Source organism: Microchirus variegatus (genome assembly GCF_963457635.1).
Source record: "Microchirus variegatus genome assembly, chromosome: 14".
Lineage (NCBI taxonomy): Eukaryota > Metazoa > Chordata > Actinopteri > Pleuronectiformes > Soleidae > Microchirus > Microchirus variegatus.
Genome location: NC_139815.1, coordinates 12,544,124 through 12,566,375, shown reverse-complemented (window position 1 = coordinate 12,566,375; position 22,252 = coordinate 12,544,124). Strand labels below are relative to the sequence as shown.

Below are 22,252 nucleotides of genomic sequence, written 5' to 3'. Positions count from 1 at the left end.
AAGTTTGTGTGTTTGTATGTACAGATTCCTTGGTTAGGTAAACCATAGAAGAACTTTTTAAACGTAAACATGAGCACTTAAAAAGAAAGCTTAGCAAATAAGTATTGTGGACTATTCATGTACACATGTTTTGAGGTGTGTTTATTGTCATTTGTGAATGTGAGTGTTTGTTTGTTTGTGTCTGTGTTTTTTTGTTTGTTTCTTGTTTTAGACTTTCCCCAGGTAGTTTCCTGGCACCACTCCAGTCAGCCCGTCCCTGTCCACAAGCCACCAACCATCTTCCCCTCGCTCCAACACTTGGACCACTTCCCCTCTGCTCACAGTCAGCTCATCTGCATCCTGACCAGTTAACAAAGGTGAGTCAGAGTAAGTCACACTGACTTTGTAACAAGCTTAACAATCAAAGTCATGCATGTGTTTAGTAATTACCTGTGCGGTATATGCATAAATCACTGCATAGTTTTCTTCATCAGCTGTATATGTGGCCAGCGATGTGTCTCGCTCGTGGCCTGATAGTGGTGCATATCCTCCATCTGTAATATCAACTGAAAACGACAAATGCCCATTTAACCTCATGTTATAAAGTAAAGTAGAATACACAGTGCTGTATCTGTTATTTCAAGATTCCCCTTTGAGCTGTGCTTTAGGTTAAAAAAGGAACACCTCACAAACGGTTACTGCACTGAGTAAAATACTAAATAAATAATAAATAAATCACAATTGTTGCAGATCAGATAAACAGTTACACTCTTAGAAATAAGGGTTCCAAAGGGGTTCTTTTGCAAGGGCTGAGGTTCTACCTGGAACCATTTGCTTCTGAAAAACCCTTTCCTGAAGAAAGGGGTTTTCAAGGCTTTTTGGTAACACTAATGGTTCCAGTAAGAACCATTTTGATCCAGAGAACCCTTTAAAACCCCTTTCCTGAATAAAGGGTTTTAAAAGGGTTTTACCTGGAGCCAAAAAGTGTTCTCCTATGAGGACAAGCCGCAGAACCTTATATGGTTCTACTTAACACTTTTATTTCTAAGACTGTATGGTGTGTTTGATTGTGTTTGATTGTGTTTTTTTGCAGCCTAACCACGGCTGAGTAGAAGCTGTTCCTGAATCTGTCAGAACTTCTGCTCAGGCTGCAGTATCTCTTCCCTGAAGTCAAGAGGGAGAACAGGTGGCCCATGTGACAAGGGTGAGTGGAGTCTGTGAGGATGCTGATGCCATAATATAACATAATATACAATAATGTGTTCTAGTTTATACTTTCACTTATTACTTTCAATCTTCAATCCTATATACAGTAAGAAGTATTGTATTTTGCAAACATACACTGTGCATTAAGTTGAAGTTTTCCCTTTTTTATTTCAGATGTGTGCATGTATCTATATACCATATACGGCTTTAATCTGAATTGGCCTAATATTTTCAATGTAGGGCCCACGGTTGGTGTAGTGGTTAGCCCTCTCGCCTTTGCAGCAAGAAGACCTGTGTTCCTGGGTTCGAGGAGTTTACATATTCTTCTCCTGTGTGTGTGGGTTTTCTCTGGGTTCTTCGGCTTCCTCCAACAGTCCAAAAATATGCAATATGGGGATTAGGTTTAGTAGTCACTCTAAATTGACCGTAGGTGTTAATGTGAGAGTGAATGGTTGTTTGTCTCTATATGAGGCTCTGTGATGGACTGCAAACTCTCCAGGGTGTACCCCGCCTATCGCCCTATGTCAGCTGAGATGGGCACAGCACCCCCTGCGACCCACCGGTGGAGGATAAAGCGGTAGATAATGGATGGATGGATGTCAAAATTAACGCGTTAACGCAGGATGATTAATATGTGGAATTAACGCGTTCATTTTTTAACGCATTAACGCACTTTCTCACTTTCATCGCGCTACGGGTAGACGTGCAGTTTATGAACAGGCAAGGCGGCGGGCAACTGCTTGGGGCCCCGAGCCGATAGGGGGCTCCCGACACTCGGAGCCTAAATGCATCAGTGAGCAGCCGCATCCCCGTCTCCCTTAAACAACAAGGGTTGATTTGCAATGACATCTCAGTAGGAAACCTCCCTAAAGGGGCCCCACGTCTCCTCACGTTAACCTGTGTGAAGCTGAAGGAAAATGAAGAGGAGTTATCAATCAGCAAGTTAGAATAGGAAGAAAAAAAGAGGATGAAGAAAAAAAGAAAGAAAGACACACAGTTGTAAGTGGAGCTACTGGCGCAGATAATGATATAATCATAACATTAACAGTCACTGTCTAACTAACGGGGACACAGACAGAAGCTAACATTAGCGTCAGAATGCTAGCTGACGCTAACGCTAAGTAGTAGAAGCAGTGCTTCAAAGGTGCTGATGAGGAATTTCCTGCTGTGGGTTTAGTACCACAAGAAAACTATTTAACTTCTATACTTTATGTTTTGTAAATAATTAAGTTATTTACAGTGCAATGTATAGTTTTTTTTTAAAGTTATTTACAGCATTTTATTTTTCCTATATATTTATATTGTCTTATAATGTGGGAAAAATTAGAATTTTTCTGGCATATTTAAGAATGGTAATTAATCGTGATTAATCCACAGCTACCCTGTGATTAATCTGATAAAAAATGTAATCTTTTGACAGCCCTATTAAATACATTGCAAAAATCCACTTGAATCACAAATTCTCTACGAAGCCAGTGACATGCTGATCATTCGGTTAAGCTTTGTACTTAAACATGTAAGATAACGGTGAATAAGTGAGTAGATGTAATACTTACATTCACCAGAAGATATCAGTGATAGTCGTGAGTGTTGTGGACTGTCCATGCTGATGTCCACAGGCCTGTAAATGAATGCGAATGCATGGCTCGATCACACTCTTATATACAGTTTACTGTTTAAAGCGATCAAAATACACAAAGAGAAAGAAAAGATGAATTAAAAGAGACTCCAATAACACTTCTGCCTGATGTATAATTTGTTGTGGCAGGGTTTCACTAACAATGCTATTATCTCCTTTAAAATTTCCTCCTGTAGATTATTTATGTCACACCTCCTCATCACGTCTTCTCCTCCTGTTGGAGCTTGGCCGTTGCTCTGTGTGGACACTTCAGCTCGGTAGTAGCTCTCAAACTCGATGGGATCTGTGAGAGGAAAGAGGTAAGGACACACATGGGCAGAAAACTGACTGTAAGTAAGTCGTTGTTTCTGAAGGACAGGGCCTCACCTGGAGGATTAGATCCTGTGCTTTTTGTCACTATGAAATAGTTGTTGTCCGCAGCGATGTCGCATCGTTCCAGATGTTTCCTCACGTCCTCGTAAAACTGATGTTCAGACAGGAGACAAATACATGTCAAGGACTTCTCCTCCTTGCCGTAATACATTAATTATATAAAGTACATAATGCAGGTATGTTTTTCTAGCATATTCATCCCCTAATTAACGGTAATGTGTATTTTCACAAAATGCAAGCATTAATTCAACCACATCCTAACAGGATCATGTCATGTATGGTGAGCTTAATTTCAATCATATTAACTGTTATTTTACCAGTAGTTGTGCATGTTCACAGTGTTATTTAGTAGAATTGTCAAATATCAATATATATCAATGCTGGTACGGTGCAGATATCAAATCCTTTTTTGACTTATATATAAATCTTATGAACTCACCTCATCATCTTTGATGCACTGCAGGGAGAAATGATTGCAGTGGTCCCAGAGAGCACTTCTTAACATGCTAATGCGATCTCCTTCCATTTGCTGGAACACCTAAAAGACAAACGCACACTTTTTATATACATATTATATTAATATAAAAAAATACATAAAAAATATAATAATATTGGTTCTTGCACCCCGCTGCTGGCGAGTAAAGTGTGCGTCTAGACAGGTGATGTGCAGCACTTACCTATTTATTTGTGTATTTATTATTCTTAACATTGCATAGTGAATGCTAATGCACTTTTTAAACTTTTAACCCCTTAATGGATGGATGGTTGACTGTAAACCGAATTGCCCCTCGGGGACTAATAAAGTTATCTTAATCTGAATCTGAATATATAGTTTCTATAGTATTATTCCCGGTATAATATAAGTAATTGTCTTTACAATAATCTGTAAAGACATGGAAGTTTCCTTAGATAGTCAGAACACTTTGCTGCATTAGACATTGGTATTATTATTTATGTGTATTACATGTGGCTGCATGGGCAGCCTATGGCCTATGGTAAGGGAACTTTGCTTGTAACGGGAGGGTTGGCGATTAAAATCCTGATAGGTCTAAAGTTCCATAATCCCAATTGCACCCAATTAATGAGGTAAATTGGCGTAGGGTGGGACGACACATCCAGTGTCCTAGTACCAAATCGAATATGCAGATCACTCAGCAGATGAGAGGGAGATGCCGAAGAGGTGTTAAGAAAGCAAAATAAAAATGATATATGGTGAAGGTGTGTGACCAGCACCAAAGGCAACAGGAATATTGCCTCCCCACAGTACCTCACATGTGCCTTTGTGTGTCTCTACCCAGTCCTGGCGAACATTTTTGAGCTGAACGATGTTTTTGGAGTACAGCTTCTCTGTGAGAGATTAGAGAGAGTCGTTGTAGTTCGAATTCAAAACACAGCCACTCAGACGGAGGTGAGCAAAATAAACACATTTGTGGTTCTTGGTCACACCTGCTTCTCTGGCTGTCTGTCTGCAGTGCTTGGCCCTGTGGCGTATCTGTGAACACATTATCACACAGGAAGAAATACTTTATCTTTAGTGCATTTGTTGTGGTACACTTCTTGTTTATACAAAAGACTGAAAATAATCTGCTTTTTCGAAACATGGCACTAACGTATATACTGTAGTTCCCCCATGCTAGAAGTTATAGTTTTACCTCGGTTAGTCTAACCACAGATGCTTTCCTGCCGCTAGATACCTATGATCTATAAACAGAGCTGAAGTGTGTGGTTATTTGTCTGGTGGGATGCAGTTCAGAGATACAAAATACATTTCTTCTATACAAACTGGTCTGACACTACTATACTATTGTATATTATACAATAGTATATTATGTTGATTGTACCTTTTCAGAGTTTTTGGTTACCACAGTGGTCTTTTCAGCGACCTGCTCGGCCTCATCTGCCTCCCTGCATCTCAGCTCATAGTTCCTCTTTGACTGACAGAAAGAGAAAGTAAGAGCTTCACCGAGGCCTGTTTGCTGTTCAATGTATATATATTTTTTCTTCCAGAATGAGATTTATTGTAAAAATACGACTTATTTTCCTACCTCCATGGTCTTCTTGAATGAGGTGATCTTTATCTTCTGAACCTTCTCCATGATGCTTTCAAACTATAAGAGGAAACAGAAGAGTCAGAATTGGAGGCTTTCAGACGTGTGTGTTGTTTTATACGCGTTGTATGTTATGGTATGTTGGACGTAATACGTTTCTAACACACATACAAAGACGGAGAAAGTCAGACTTCACATTATCAGGGGAAATCAAACCATATACCCATGTGAGGAATCATTTTGTTGTTAATCCACTACCTTCTTCCTCTGCTCTCTCTGGCGTTCTCTGAATGTCTCCATCTTTTTCACCTCCTCTTTCAGTATATCAGAAAGCTGGATGTGAAAGTTCCCGATGGTCTCGATTTCTGTAGGCGGGGGAAAAAAAAGAAGAAAAAATATGGCAGCGGCATGCAGAGGCTGAGGTGTTTTTCCACAGTCAGTGAGAAACTTACGTTTTTTTAATTGGTCGAAGGACGTTCTCAAAGTGCTGGAAATAAGACAATAAGATCAGAGAGGGGTCAGTGTTGTGTTAGACATAGGGCTTTTTGTTTGCTCACACAAACACAGCCATTATTGACTAATCTTTTGGTTGTAATTGTATTATTTTGATGATGGGGTGATGATTTTGTCTTTTGATGGGGTCATGGTTGTCCGTCTGTTAATCTGTCAGTTTGTCTTTCAGCAGAATAAGGAAGTCAAGGAATGATTAGATTTTTGTGGTTTGTGCACCAAATATGGATTCATTTTATATTTTATATTGTTAAACCTTGGTGGAGGTTTGCACTCTTCCTCTAGTTGTATAGTTGTTTCTGTTGTCGCCACGTAAACAGTGCTGTCAGAAGCAGAAGCAACACACACACACACACACACACACACACACACACACACACACACACACACACAGTCTAAAAGAAGAAGATGACAGTCAGATCTTGACGACCTTTGAATTCAGTATTAAACATCTTAATTTCCAACTGTCTATCCATTTAATACTGGCTCTAATTTGACTAAAGCAAAGCATTTACCTGATCTCTGTTTGTCCTCCAGCTTTGCGAGCGATTGTCACCAGCTCCTTCCCATACTTTTCCTCTGCTAGTGCCCTGTGCGTGATGAACACACACACACACACACACACACACACACACACACACACACACACACACACACACACACACACACACACACACACACACACACACACACACACACACACACACACACACACACACACACACACACACACACACACACACCAAAATTATTCTGTCAATACAGTTGACAAGTTTGTCACAACCACAGATCACACGTGTTTACACTTTTGGTTTCAGAAACACGGTACAAACGTGCGACCTCATCTTTAAAAGCTCCTCCATGTCTTTGCACATTTGCCTTCCGTCGCGTAACCTTTGGATCACAGCGTCGTATCCAGCTTGACAAGTGAAATCCGACCCCTGAGTTGAGAAGACATGGAAGAAAGAAAAAAAAAATGCTGTAATAAACAACATTGCGAAAAAAACAGCCATTGCGACATATGGTTGTGTCAATCCTGCACTCACTGTGGTCAAAATGCAGAACTATAATTGCAAAATATAGTTATATATATATAAATTTAACCATGGCAACAGAACTCTTCACTTCATCAAGCTGCTCATATACACTTTATAGAGTAGATAAGATCACCTTGTATTGAGAAGTGATCAATACAAGGAAAACTTAAGATGTTTTTCACAGCAACATTATTATAGTGACACCAACGTTATCATTTTAAATAAAGTGTATATGTGTCAAGATCAAATTTGGTTTTGCAGATACTTTAGTATAAGTATATAATGGATCATTATAATTTAATTCAGTTGATAATTAAAGCTTTAAAAAAAGCTTGAATGCAAAACTGCAGAAGCAAACTTACCCAGAAAGCGTCTTTAAACAGCAGAAGTTCCATCTTGGTTGTTACTTCCTTGAAATGAACACAGTCGGTTTGCTTTGAATGAACTTCCCTTGTAGAATTAAAATGTAAAACTTCAATAAACTGCTTAAATAAAGTCGTCTCAGGTCAGGTGACTTCAGCCAAGTGAGCTGTGTTTTAAACCGTGAGCTGCCCAAATGACACTTAGTCATTATGAATGAGGAAGAGCTTTTTTGTCCCATGATGTCACCGACCACAGATGGTTCAGTCCTTATGAGGCAAGTCACTCTTTCACTGTCACTTAATGCAATAGGTGGTGTGTTTCCTGTGAAGGTTCTTCAACAGTTTATTAGATACATCATTTACATATTGTAAGATAATGGAGTGCATGTAAGAAATGATTGGTTTGATCCATAGAGGTGATGAACTAAGTACAGTCACAGCTCAGTTGATTCACTGACTGACTGTTTAAGGTTTAGTGTTCAATAGCCATATCACCAGCAATATGTAAACACACTTTAAATGTATTTGATACAAATCTAAGTCTTATTCTATTATGATTCTTTACATTTCAAAATGTCACATTTTCTTCCCCATTCACTTTTTCCACCATAGTTTGTTGTACTGACACTTGACTGGTTCAAGGATCCATTAGGGTTACACTTTATAATAAATACACATTAACATTAGTAAAGCATTAATAAATATTGAATTTGTCATTTATAACTCATGAATACTCATTAGTATGTGGTTTATAAACACAGTTATAAATGTTTTACTAATCCCATCATCTGATTGAATACACTGTGTTGGCAAAAAAGGCAATACGACAAATCTACAGACCAATCTCACCAGGTCCTTCCCAGCAGTTACAGAAACTATACGTTTAATGTTTTGTTTTTTTTCCTTCATAAGGTTTATTCATGTTACATTTGGATTAGGCTTATAGTATAAATATGGCTTAAAATTAAGAGAAGGCAAGTGTTTAAATAACAATTTTCACCAGAGAGTAATGAATTCAGTTTAGTCGTGTTACTGTGTAGTAGTGTGAGTAGGTTTTGTGTACTGAAATGTGTAATTTTACTTTTGAAATTACTGTACTTCGCTTTATATATATATATATATATATATATATAAAAAAACATAAATAAATACATAAATCATGCACCGGAAACTTTGGCAGTGAATGATGACGACAGATGAATTGGTGCTAATTAAGGAGTTAAAGCATTTGTGACCTTTGACCCATTTTGACTGATACATAATGTGTTTAAATGTTTAATTTTGTTAGCGCTTTAGCTTTTCAAAGGACCGAAAAGAAGCCCAACCTTGTTCGGAAAGTAAGTAACTTTTAATCTGAGTACATTTTAAACAAGTTACTTTTTTACTGAGTACATATTTAGATCAGTACTTTCAGTACTCTTTCCACCTCTCATTATCACTTACCATTATTATATATCTGTTAATAACACTTTCCTTACTATGTCTAAAACAGTGTACCAATCATCAATATCACTAAAGTTGAGATAATTTTTATTCAGCAGCTGTTCCTGACCGGTGCTGGCCACAAGAGGGCGACATAGACCATTGTAAAAAAAACCTCAAGCAGCACACCCAAGTATAGCATATAAGTGGGCTCAAACCTCTACTATCACAGAGTTAGTAGGTCTCAAATGTCCATGTAGGGGGTCAGGCATGAAATCCACAATCTCGCCATCTTGCTGAGATGAAAACAAATCTGTGTCTCCGGCACCTCGCAGATGGAGACACGTCGGTGCAGCACAGAGACGCTTTCTATTGATTTTCAAAGTGAGGAGAAGCACAGGCTGGGCTTCTCTCACCAGTTGCTCACTGAGTTGTGTGAAAATCTTTGGCTCTCTCGCAGAGCTGGGCATCATTCTGTCACACACACCTACTGTAACAGCATGTTCAATGGACACTGCGAATCAATAGGGTCAAAATAGAAAATAAAGTATTTGGTCTATTTTACAAAGAGTATGTTTATGTACAGAACAGTGCAATAGACACATTTGTTGGAATAATAGATTGGACTTTTCAAACCTGATATGCACATAGAAGAATGGGAGTTTTCTTAATCCCCGGGAAGTGTTTGGATTAAATAATGTGAGGTGGAGAGACGATGTTAACACATGAGAGAAACATTTTACTTTTTAACTTTTATACTGGGTAACACTTCAGATTACGGAACACATATTCACCATTAAATATGTGCTTACTAACATATATAAGTAGCATACTAGCCCTTTATTAGTCATCATTAAGCACATATTAACACCTTATTCTACATAACCTTATTCTACCTCTATTACGACATGAATTAAGATTGTTTCTACATCAGGTGTTAATACATGCTTAATATTTACTAATAAATGGCTAGTATGATACTTATATGCATGTTAGTAAGCACCTAGTTAATGGTGAATATGTGTTCCATAATCTAAAGTGTTACCTTATTATTATTATTGTTATTATTGTTATTTTGTCTTTTATTGTATATTATCGTTTATGACATTTATGCATTTTTCGCCTTTCCATTGGTCTTTGGTTGCATTGTGCAGCACCGTTTCGTTTCCATGCGTCACTTTCATAATACTTTATCAGAAGCCACGACTTTCAAGTTGACATCCTTGTCCCTGTAAAGCCCAAACCATTAAATAATTGACAGAAAATTCCAATTCTTTGAAACTGGAGCCTTTATTGGTCCTTCTGAACAAACAAACAAACAAACAAAAAATCAAATATCGATTTCCATATAGGAGTTTTAATTTGTATCATATTTGATACAGCGGGTCACAATGCTCAAAGATTATTTTTTTCTTGAACAAGAAATACACAAACCAATCCAACAAAAACAACAAAAACAATGGAGCAATGGAACAGGCAGGGTGGAAGTCTGGAAGTTATTTTTACTCATTTTGTTGTTCACAACCTTTTTATTTTGAGTGATGGTAGGATTGAAAACAGTTGTTCAGACAAAGATGCACTCTGCATTTCTCACAGTACACAAGGGCAAAGTGGCCTAACGCAGTGCTTGCATCTCTGTCTGGTTTCCCATAATTTTATACATCTGATTTGTCAAGGAAAAAATTGTCACACTGCTCATGTGGGGGGGGGCTCAAAAACGAATGTATCACATATGATAGGTTTGGAGTTATAGGGTTTAAAGACTGGTCATCTTTGGGATGAAAGGGGTAAACAAATTGAGCTTTCCCACTTGCTAGACTCCGGCTTAGAAGTTTTCATATTGAGATGACTGAATCAGTCGTGCTTGGCCTTCACTCTGACCCCGTTCGAGGCCTATAATGGAGGGACAAGCTCTGGGAATCAGCTGTGCTTTCCCTGGTCTGAGCACACAATCACACACCAGGGTTGCAGCACACTTACACACATCTTTACCCTCCTCTTCTTCTCTCTCACTCTCTCTCACTCTCTCTCTCTCTCTCTCTCTCTCTCTCTCTCTCTCTCTCTCTCTCTCTCTCTCTCTCTCTCTCTCTCTCTCTCTCTCTCTCTCACTTGCCCAGAGTGGCAGTTATTGAACTGTGACAAACGAGCCGTGTCAGACCAGCCCCCCTACCTGGGGGATTCACTAAATGACCTTTCCATTACCCAACCACTGCTGTATTCCCCCGCCTTAGATAGTGTTACACACACAGCCCATTTGCCAGGACCGGTGTCACTGTCGCTGCCGTTAGCCACTGCATCTTTCTGTGTGTTTTTTCTGGCAACATATTATTCAAAATTAACTCTTTTTTTTTTTTTTTAATCATTTTAATACTTATATTTGGGACTCTGGAGGAAAAGTGTGAAAAAAGACTCATGTTTTTGTGGTCCTCCTCAGTCTAAGTACAGGAAATAAGACACAAGATGTTGACTTCCGCACTCATTGTGACATCACATCGTACTCCGCTTTGTCCCAACCCCCAAAAAATGTGAGAGTGCAGGCGAGGGCAATAGTATCCGGAAGAGTGGAAATCTGCAAAGTGTTCTATTCTTGGCTCCACAGTGCAGCACAGAGTTCTACACAAACTTCCAGCCTCAGAGGATTTACGTGTCCAGTGGATACATGTTATATATGACGGCAATGTGCCGGCCAGTGTCGGCATATGATGCCTTTTCCAAATGCTAACTGCTGTTAGCTGCCGGAGCCTCAGTGACGCTGACGTAGTTTCCTGTGTCTCATTTGCATATTTAAAGAGACAGACACTCAAAACAGAGCGTTCTCTACAGGGCTGTTTTTGCAGGGTGATTGAACTGTTATGGTGATTCATCCTTAAAGTATTTTGACCAAAGTATGTCACAGACGTGTTCATTAGGACACCAGGGAACTAGTTTAACTTGTAGAAATAGGGTATAATATGTCTCCTTTAAAACATTTTATTTTATTTTAAGGCAGCAGATTACTTTAACTGCAACATATGCAACATTTCAGCATTACTGTAACTGGTTTTCACATAATTATTCTCTGTACTCCATTCTTGCTGATTCCCTGTTGACCAGTGGTACCAGTCCTGAACTTCCCCAGATACTTTAGGGAACAAGTCTGGGGAGGGATTAGAGGAGTGCAAAGGTTAAATGTGGATGAGGAGTTCATGAGAGCGAGAGGGGAGAAGGAAGGCTAAGGTGATGCAAAAAAAAGAGAGCGGGGCGGAGGTGATCTGAGGGAAGAACTTCGCAGGATCAGAGGAAATTAGAGGAAGCGAAGGTGAGAGGAGTCAAAGTTAAAAGGAAAAAACGAGCAGAGCAGGACACAGAGCAGAGCTTAGTCGACTTCTTCTGCCTGCTGGAGAGGAATGCAGTGAAGTGAGTCCTTGGCTGCATTAGTGGGAACCTGTTAGGAAGCTGACAGATGGGCAGCTAATGGTGTGTAGGCACAGGGGCAGCGACTGTAGTTGCTAGTGAGACAATCTGTAGTGGCTGTCACAATACAGCTGAAAACCAACAGCTGAGAGCAGCGGCGGTGGAGGAGGAGGAGGAGGAGGAGAATCAACACTGGCCACAGAGAGTGCAGAGCTGGGGGGCCTTTCTCACGTTTGAACTACATCGCACTTCAAATGGAATATTTATTAGCAGTCTAAATCCCTATTAGTGCTCCGAACTCCTACTATAATCAATCTCATACTCTTGTGTGTGTGTGTGTGTTATTCCCCGATGTGATTCTCCGGACACTGGGATGAAAGCACAATGGAAACACACACATCTTGTTTGCTATGTTGGTGTGTCTTTTCCTTTTGTATAAATATTTGATGAGCATGGATGGCACATAATGCAGTCATGACTATGTTCCTGTTTGTTTGATGATTTTTAAATGAGCGCAGTGTCTGTGTGTGTGTGTGTGTGTGTGTGTGTGTGTGTGTGTGTGTGTGTGTGTGTGTGTGTGTGTGTGTGTGTGTGTGTGTGTGTGTGTGTGTGTGTGTGTGTGTGTGTGTGCATGTACAGTGTATATATATTAGTATATTTTGGTGAAAATATGTAGGGAAAGTGTATATATCTGAGTTGGTGTGTACTGTTGGTGACCCCTGTGAAAGGGGTGCGTGCCACAGGCAATTCCCCCACCGCCCCCTCTGCTCTCCTCTTCCCTCACATGGTTCCTTTAGCAGATTTTGGATGTTGGTGTCACAGCAATTAGCCCAGCGGCCTTTTCTCTCTGTTGGGACACACACTGTCCTCCTCATTTGCCCCTGTGTCCTCTCCTTCCTTTCTACTTCAAATTTCTTGCATCCTCTCCTCCCACTCCAGCCTCTGCATGTGTCTAGTCCAGCCAGTGTCTTGTAACCTTGCATTTTTACCAACTCCTGCTTGTGTGTGTGTGTGTGTTCAGATGTGGGTACTTGTGCACATACCTGTGCTTTTATGGGATGTATTTGCACTATTTGTCTGTGTGTGTGTTGTGTTGTGAAGCCAGTATAGGAGAAGACTAAGTGGTTTCTTCCAGATTCTGCTTGGGTTCACTAGTTCTGTGATCCAGGCCACAAGGGGAGTCAGAGTGTGGCCCAGCTTACACACCAGCATCATGCACTCGTTGCTTTGTTGTTTTTCTTTCTCTTCAAAGTAATACAAACAGGCTGAGGGCATGTGGAGGTTTAGTGTGTGCATTTGTGTCTGTGTGTGTGCAGGTTTAAAAGCCTATTAAGTGGGAAAGTTGTTTGACAAACTGATTCAGGGTATCAGGTTTCACATTTGAGTGTTAAGTATTCATACGAACCTGCTAGTAAGATGATTCAAATAAATAAAATAAAATAAATATCGACTTGCGCTTGAAATATTTGCCCACAGCATTTTCTAAATGAAACCACACCTTTGTCCAGTTCTCGAAGGTATATAGAAGGACTATTGTTAACTGGTTCTGGTCAAAGTTAGACCTGGACTGGTTCTCCACTAATTTTTAACTTCTAACTAAAAAATATGACTGTGATTATGATAGGTTTTTACTCGCAAAATGAGCTGACTCTCCTGAATTATGCCGAATAAAGAAGGGTCTAAATCAAATTAGCATTATTCGTAGTCTTCAGAAAAGTCCCTACACTCTTAGAAATAAGGGTTCCAAAAGGGTCCTTCTACAAGGGCTGAGGTTCTACCTGGAACCATTTGCTTCTCAAAAACCCTTTCCCGAAGAAATGGTTTTTTCAAGGGTTCTTGGTAACACTTATGGTCCCAGTGAGAACCATTTTGATCCAGAGAACCCTTTAAAACCCCTTTCCTGAATAAAGGGTTTTAAAAGGGTTCCAGGTGGAAGCTTTATAAAAAGGTTCTACCTGGAGCCAAAAAGGGTTCTCCTATGAGGACAAGCCGAAGCACCTTATGGTTCTACTTAGCACTTTTATTTCTAAGAGTGTAGCCACAGACAACAGAAGAATTATTCAACAGAATATTTGGTAAAAAAAAAAAATCTGTGTATTTACTTCAGTGGGAGGATTGAGATCTTATTTCTTGCCGTGTATCATCCTACACCACAATTCTTAAACCCGGTTGCACATTGTTCTGCATGCACACTCCTGAAGTTGATTTTACCCTCAAGGCAATGCACGTAGTAAACAGTAGGTGGTGCTGTTGAATTTTTAAATGTGTTCAGACTGGATGGCTCATCCATTTTTCCATAATCATATTCCTTTTGTTATTTTTTAGGTCTAACAGATGGAGACGAGACCTTCTGAATATCACCTGTCAGTCTGCTTTTTTTTTAACAACTGTATCTGTTTCCTGATAACCGGTAAAAAAGAAGGGTTGACGTCACCCTATACGGAGCATGGTTAAATAAACAACCAAAACAATGCAAAAACACACAGCCACAAATAACTTCAATTGTTTTCTTATATTTGCTCATTTCTATAATGAGAGAGAGAACAGTTGAGTTCCCAGACCTTCTTCTGTGATGCGCTGGTGATTTGGAGGTGTTTACAGGCGTAGGACATCTACAATGTGACAGTCTGTCTTTTATACTATGTGTTGCTGTGAGTGGCACAAGGTTGGTTGTTGGCAATCCATCAGACATTTTATTGCCATGGTAAAACTGAGGACAGCGCAGGTTACACTTTACAGTATTACAGCAGGGGGGAAAAATGATTAGCTAAGGGCTCCCATTTTATGTAGCTCTTCTTCTCTTTACCTTTGTCACATGCAGGCCTATTGCTCTTCCTTTATCTGCTCTGGTACCACAAAAATCTATATGACGCAACAGCTAATGAATAATGAATGGTGCATGTTTGATGTGCATAATATATTGACTTTAGTATATGTTCTGTAGTGATTCTGCATAATCGCTCACAGTCACAGGGAACGGATTACGTTCATGTGACGACTGCATAGCTCAGTTTAATTTACAGTTATTTAACATTACATTTGTACACTCTGAGAAATAAGGGTTCCAAAAGGGTCCTTCTACAAGGGCTGAGGTTCTACCTGGAACCATTTGCTTCTGAAGAACACTTTACTGAAGAAAGGGTTCTTGGTAACACTAATGAACCATTTTTGATCCAGAGAACCCTTTAAAATCCCCTTTCCTGAATAAAGGGTTTTAAAAGGGTTCTTAGTGGAACCTGCCAAAAGGGTTCTCCTATGGGGATAAGCCGAAGAACCTTATATGGGTCTACTTAGCACTTTTATTTCTAAGAGTGTACCGACAAGGAGTGGCGTAGGGGGAGGAAGTCAATATTAGAAATGATTTTGTAGCAATATATGAACGAGTGCTGTAGTACCCGTTTAATATTAGTTTCTTTTGTGTATTTTTGTATTTGTGATGAGCATATGAGTGGAATATCTCTCTGTGTCTCTGCTGTGAAGCGGCTGCTTTAGAGATTACATTATCTACCAATATCTTTTGTGATTTTTATCCAAACAAACCACACACTGGTGCCCTTAGTAATTCACCTGCCAAGTTTGAAGCTTGTCAAACAACCCGTTGAACAGTCATGTGATGAACAGACAGACATCCCTTGTATTTGTTTTAGTCCTGCTGCTTAACTCTCTGAGGTTCTGTCCTAAAACCATCATCATCTCACATGTGCTACTCACCCCTAACGTCAAATATACAAAATATAATTTCAACAAAATCATTTTGCTGTTAATTTGAGTGCGGCTTCATCCAGGCGTGATCAGTAATGCCGGTCGGTCAGCCGGGCAGGCCCAGGTATCGCAGTTCCAGTGGTGTTGTGCTATGCGGTGGTGTGCATGATTATCGACCAGCGTGTCATGCCGGATAAGGCCCAGTGTGCCTCTGTTGACTGCTTTGCGGTCAGCACTGCAGGGAGCAGGATTGTGGTTAGCGTACAGACAGCCAAGGCTGTGTAAGAAGATCAGCTGTGTGTGTGTGTGTGTGTGTGTGCGCGTGTCATTTGTCTTCTACTTTTAATGTGCCCTTTCTCTCTGTTTTTGTGCTTTGTACCACTGTCCTTAAGATACTTTTGTATTATTTGTGTTATTTTTTCTACCTATTTTTGACCTACTTTTTAATTTTGTTCTCAAGAATAATAACAATAACAACAATATAATGCAGTTTATCTGTATGGGGACAAACAAACATTAAGCAGTGAAAAGCAATTACATACACTGGGCATGATTATGTGTCATTGTCTGCTATACACTCTTAGAAATAAGGGTTCCAAAAGGGTTCTTCTACAAGGGCTGAGGTTCTACCTGGAACCATTTGCTTCTGAAAAAGGGTTTTTCAAGGGTTCTTGGTAACACTAATGGTTCCAGTCAGAACCATTTTGATCCAGAGAACCCTTTAAAACCCCTTTCCTCAATAAAGGGTTTTAAAAGGGTCCTTGGTGGAACCCTCCAAAAGGGTTCCAGGTAGAACCTAGAGCCAAAAAGGGTTCTCCTATGAGGACAAGCTGAAGAACCTTATATGGTTCTACTTAGCACTTTTATTTCTAAGAGTGTATGCATTGAATACACAACTAAATAAGTCTTCGCAGACAATGATTTTCCCTACCTGTCTGTGATTGTATTTATTTTTCTCTGCACACACACGCGCACGCACACACGCACACACACACACGCAGCGACCACAGAGCAGATGCATGCAGCAGCAGTGACCCCATGGCTGAAGCCACTAATGGACGGCTCTCATAAACGGCACGGGGAGCTTTTGCAGAAATTTGCAGCGTTTGCCATGCTCTGATTCTTCCCTGCCCTGATGGTAGCGAAGTTCCAGAGAGCTTCATCAATTCTTCATGGGGCCGAGCACTAAGCACAAACAATATCTGACGTCGATTTGCCACAGGCATGCTCCGAGCACCCTAGGCCTCCTCTTTCTCTGTCCTCTCTTAGTATGTTTTGCAAGCTCGAGTAGTTCTGATACAGCCGTGCTGGATCGGGGGACATCTTCCTCAACATCAAGTCGATTGTTTGATGTAGGCTTTGTTTGATTCTTGTCATGACACACTGAAACTATTGATTGTGGTTTTGTTTGTGTTATTACACTTTTGCAGGGCTTAGTCCCACAGAATAGTATATACAACATGGCTGGTGATAGTATAGTATGATAAGTATGAAATTATTTTGAATTTGATGTTCACCCTCAATTCTAAAGATTTTTGCACAGTTGGCATAACATGCGCTTTATATGTGTAATTTATATTTAATGGCATTCAGCAACTTCAGGTGTTTTAATAGCATTAGCAGAAAATGTTGGCTTTATCTCAGTCATACCTGTGTTAATATATCATCCCGAGACATTCGCGTCATGCTTAATGAATTTGTTTGAATAACACAAAGAGCCTTTTAACCCCGAGTATTAATGACTAATTTGTTTTTGCTTTTGTTTTTGTCAAACGCTCCCACAGAACCTTGATTTATGCCACTTCATTTATTCTCCTCCCTGTCTTGCAAATGAACCCATCATTTGTTGCCAAACACATTTGGGCCAGAATCCAACAAACTTGTCCACTCCTGAGCTCTAATTGGGTAGATTAGTTTATGAGGGGTTTACGTGTTACTTGCCATCCCAGCAACGCACGGTTGTACGGTGAAAAATAGATTGATTTAAAGTCTCCTGTGGTGATTTCACTCATTTGTCTGTGCTGTTGAGGAGTGTGGTGAGATCACGTGTGTTGGTCATTCATTTTCTCGGATGAAGGAACCATTTCTCTTACTCATGCGAAGGCTCTTAGTCACTCCACGACAGGACAATGATATGCAAATGTGAATTGTTTACTTAGTGGATGACATGGAAGAACATTTTTTTACAGAATAACTTTATCCATACGGACTTACGTCCATGAACTGTCCCATTTATCCTTTGTGGGTCATGGGTTACACACCGGAGAGGTCACCAATTAAATGTTAAAAAAACATGGCTCACCCCTTGTGCGTTCACATATACACTCTTAGAAATAAAAGTGCTCAAAAACGAGTGTATCACATATGATACGTTTTGAGTTATAGGGTTAAAAGAAGATTTTCATTCTCCGCTGTTATAATAACATCAGGAATAAAAATATCATCATACATCAGTAAACATTTTCAGATCACGTCTTCTTCAGCAGCATATAACGTCCATTTTGCAAATTATATTCTTGAAAGTAGTTGATGAAGTACAGTGCATAGAAGTGGACGCCAGGGTGATTGACAGCTGGTATCATCCAATAGGAGCCTGGTTGCAGGTTGCAGGTGATATCTGTGATTTTTCCATTTGCAATGGCACTGGCCAAATCACTCATCCCAAGGCTTTAAAACATCATATCCTGTTTCCACTCCACAAGAAATGATGGATGGACTTTGATCGTATCTACTGGCCTGAGAAAGTTCAAACACAATATTGTATACAACCCCCCCCCCCCCCCTCCCGCACTTTCTCTCGGCGACTCATTCATTACCTGATGAGAGCTCACTGGCATGGCCCTCATCCCACTGTTAACCAGCGTCCGTAATAAGGAGCGCAGTGGTGTAGACATCTTTCACTAGTTGACTTGTCATTAACTAAAAGCATTGTGGAGCTTTACTCCCAATTACCACTCCTCTCACTGCTCACATAAATCACACATTGCCGTCTTTCATGAGCTGCACTCTTGTCTTGATTTCTCTCCCTCCCTCCCTCCAGCTCACCGCTGCTCTCTCACTTTCTCTGCCCCACAGGAGACATCTCTGAGTAGCATGCACTGTGGATGTTAGTGCCTTTATGAGCAGGAGTAACTTTACCTCCCAACCTGTCCTCTTTTATATTGGATGCAAACAGTGGTTTGATTGCAGGAAGTTTAGGCAAGAGCAACAACGGAAACCTCATCGTTTAAGCTGTTATGATCTTTTAATGGTCTTCCATTACTGTATCGTTATCCTGAAAGCCAGCAGTCACTGCCGTGGGCTCCGGCTTTGATATCACTTTCATTAAAAGGAGGCCAGCATCATTTGTAGTGGCATCTAAGTCATTTGTTGAGGGTGTGTGAATATGTGTGTGTGTGTGTGTGTGTTTATAAAGGAGACGAGCTGAGGTGCTGTGTATTTTTATCTGCATCATCGATCTGTTTCAACCTTCCCTCCTCTGCTCCTGGGTGTAGAAGCCTTGACCTTCAGTGTGGGAGGTATCAGTGAGCCATGTGACCTCCGCTCTGGGCCACTGCTGCTACACCACTCTCTCACACTCGCAGGCAAATGCACCTGCTTTGCAAATGTCCCCCCCCCCAAAAAAGAGACTCTAATCATAGATTACAATAACAACAGAAGATGTAGGAAAGTCTATGTTTATGGTGTAAAGTTCCCCTCTTTAAGCATCAGTCCACACTGGGTTACATTTGCTGCACGAGCGTCTGTTGCTTCCTTTCTCCCTTTTCACATCAAAACTCACACACTCACACACACACACCGAGAGAAGGGTCAGGGTCTCGAAACACAAGATTTCTGTTGTCTTTGTTTGTCGTCAGCACCTTCTCAGGCGGTTGAGGTTTCGCCTTATCCGGAATCAGCCAAGTGCTGCAAGGAGGTACGTCTGTGTGTGTGTGTGTGTGTGTGTGTGTGTGTGTGTGTGTGTGTGTGTGTGTGTGTGTGTGTGTGTGTGTGTGTGTGTGTGTGTGTGTGTGTGTTTGCGTATCAGAGACTATGTGTAAGGTATTGTGTATCTAAGTGTGCACAGGGTGAGAAAGGCTGTGTGTGTGTGTGTGTGTATGTATGTGCGTGTGTGTGTGTGTGCTGAGGAGAAGGTGGAGGGCTCAGTAGCTGCTGGGGCCTGTATTGATGTCCGCTGTCTCCCCCCCAAGGCCCAGCACTGTGGGATAGTGTGTCAGTAGGACAAAGACATGGCGCCATCCGTCCTGCTCTACGGGCCAGTAACTAGAATTAATTACAAACCAATCGAATCCGCTGCAGCCAATTGGTAAACTAATTGGTAATTTCAGCTGTCCATCTAGCTGTGGCCACTGGTGCTGGTGTTTGAGGTGGGGGCCTCTCAGGTACACTTTTGTCCTCAGTGCACAAATATAGTCCACTGTGTTACAGAACGACTGAAATATGAGTTCAGTTTGTTTGTAACTCTCCATTTAAAGGTCCAGTGTGTAATATTTATTTGCAGAAATGTCATATACTATCAATAAACTAACAGCTTTAAAGTTTGAAATAGTTTGGTTTTCATAGCCTTAAATGAGCATTTAATATGAACTTTTTTAAAATGTCAGCTGCCACCGTGTTTCTACAGTGACCCAAATGGACAGACGAGCAAACTGTGTTTTGCATAATGAAGCAAAGCAAATGACAAAGAAAGGCTCCGCCCTAAACTGATGAATTGACCGATGAAGAAGAAACAGGAAACTGGGAGAAAGGAAGTGGGAGAGTGTGGTCTAAGAGTCCCCCACCACAGTGTGACTCCAGGGTCCAAAGTGAGATTTGAGGGTTGACTGCACTGTCCATCTGCATCACTTGCACAGGCCCACAAATAATAATAATAATAGTAATAATTGAAGTGGTAGCTATCCACAGTACTGTTTCAGTGTTATACTTTGCTACTTGACTCGTTTTGCCTTCATTCCGAACTTCATATTGTTTTGAATAATACAAGGATGGAGTAAGTGCATGTGTTACCTGGTTAATGGCTGCTATCAGGGTATCTGCAGGTTTCAGCGAGTCAAATTTAAGACTTTTTAAGACCACCTTGAATTAAATTTAAGACAGAAAACACTATAAATATAGGCGATAGTTCGGTGATTGCAACCCAAGCATAACGCGTGTCATTCGATGACACTTTAAGTTTTTGTCTGTGTATTGAATATAAAATGATTATAGTGCTCTCTGGTTCAATAATTGTATGTACAGCAGTTTACCTGCATGTTTCCAACCAAGTACAGTATATCTCCATTCTCGAGTAATGTATTTAAGACCAGTCCACCATATAACATTTGCCAGGATGCGCGGGCACCCAGGGCTACAATCACAATGTGTCCCCAGTTTGCAAGTTGCTTTTAAGTAACACCACTACTTGTTAAGCTTTATCCAAATGTCCGTTGATCACCCAAAATGCATGTTAATATCAGGTGTGAATGGGGAAAAAATCTGACAAGTCAATTTGTGATATTTGGAAAAACAAGCTGAAAGTTTCAAATGTTCCTTAAAATAAAATGTTCTTTTTACACCCTACCCAGAAGGGTAGTAGCAAAAATCTCAAGAGAGGTGTATATGTTCAGATTTACTGTTTGATCATTGGAGAGGAATTTCAGTTTAAAACTCCATACTGACCCCTTAAATGTGAAAATATGCCTTCTTATAAATTGGGCGAACCAACCCTTTTAAAAATGTTCTGGACCCTTCTGAGTAATATCTTATTTAAACACTGAGCAGGACATGCTCCACTGGCCCTTGTCTGCTTGTTGGCTGTGTTGTAGAAGTGGTGGACGTGAGGTTCAGGTTACAGCACGCTCCGATGTGGCTTGGTAATGTGGGACACAATAGAGCTTCTGCCCCCACTATCCTCGTCCAGACATTCCCCACAAATAGCCCTATTAGTCGGGACCGATGCCCCTATTCTTCCAGCCCATTCAAGGATACCTTTCAGCATATCTGTAGCCTACATTATAGGCAAGACTGGGGCTATGGAATTGTAGGAGATAAAGGTGGAATTGAACAAGCAGTAATATTTGAAGAGGACCCCTCTCTGCCTGTGGTGACTTGTGGTTGATACTGTTCACCGCTCGTGTGTCATCCCTGGCCAAGGATGGCACAGAAGAGTCCTCAAAAAAAAAAAGGACAGCTGTCTGATTTTCACTGAGCCGTCAACATGTCTGGCTCGAGCCATTTGGGAGGAAGTGCACACGGGAGGATGAAAGGCATGTCATGGTGCCAGGTTTCTGCAGGAACATCAATCTCCCAATTAGGCCTGAAATAACCTGGTCTGACCTGACACTTCCTGTTCGCCTTTAGCGCGAGAAAGAGCGAAAGAAGAGGGGAGGAGAGAGGACAGGAAGGTGGGAGGGAAAGTGTGAGAAATTAAACTGAATTAGAGAACGAGAGTGAATTACAGAGAGGAAATGGGTTTGGATTCTGTGCACGTGTGCACGCTTTACTTCTCTGCAAGCACCAAGTCCAAGTTACTGGTGGAATTTAGCAGTGATTGACTTTTAGATCTGGGTAGTAAAATGCTGAAATGACTACACAGACAAGATA

At 40.6% G+C, this 22,252-nt stretch overlaps 1 protein-coding gene across 1 annotated transcript; it reads right to left on the bottom strand.

The window, feature by feature from the left end:
* Window positions 1-19: 19 nt before the first annotated feature.
* LOC310936437 (proline-serine-threonine phosphatase-interacting protein 1-like) lies at window positions 20-7,284 on the bottom strand. The gene is made up of 15 exons (XM_083900501.1): window positions 7,154-7,284; window positions 6,595-6,695; window positions 6,270-6,344; window positions 5,697-5,731; window positions 5,503-5,609; window positions 5,242-5,304; window positions 5,038-5,130; window positions 4,643-4,688; window positions 4,464-4,543; window positions 3,636-3,734; window positions 3,191-3,287; window positions 3,017-3,107; window positions 2,742-2,806; window positions 430-545; window positions 20-339 (listed from the first exon to the last, which is right to left on the bottom strand). The coding sequence occupies exons 1-15, from the start codon at window positions 7,184-7,186 to the stop codon at window positions 208-210; spliced, it is 1,233 nt and encodes a 410-aa protein (XP_083756627.1). The 5' UTR covers window positions 7,187-7,284; the 3' UTR covers window positions 20-207.
* Window positions 7,285-22,252: the final 14,968 nt, after the last annotated feature.

Bases quoted from the DNA above. Each gene is read 5' to 3' on its own strand.
- LOC310936437 (XM_083900501.1), bottom strand. From the start codon at position 7,186: ATGGAACTTCTGCTGTTTAAAGACGCTTTCTGG. The intron at 3,288-3,635 runs GTGAGTTCATAA...TCTGAACATCAG, and splicing joins AGTGCATCAAAGATGATGAG to TTTTACGAGGACGTGAGGAA. The intron at 3,108-3,190 runs GTGAGGCCCTGT...TTCCTCTCACAG, and splicing joins CACAGGATCTAATCCTCCAG to ATCCCATCGAGTTTGAGAGC.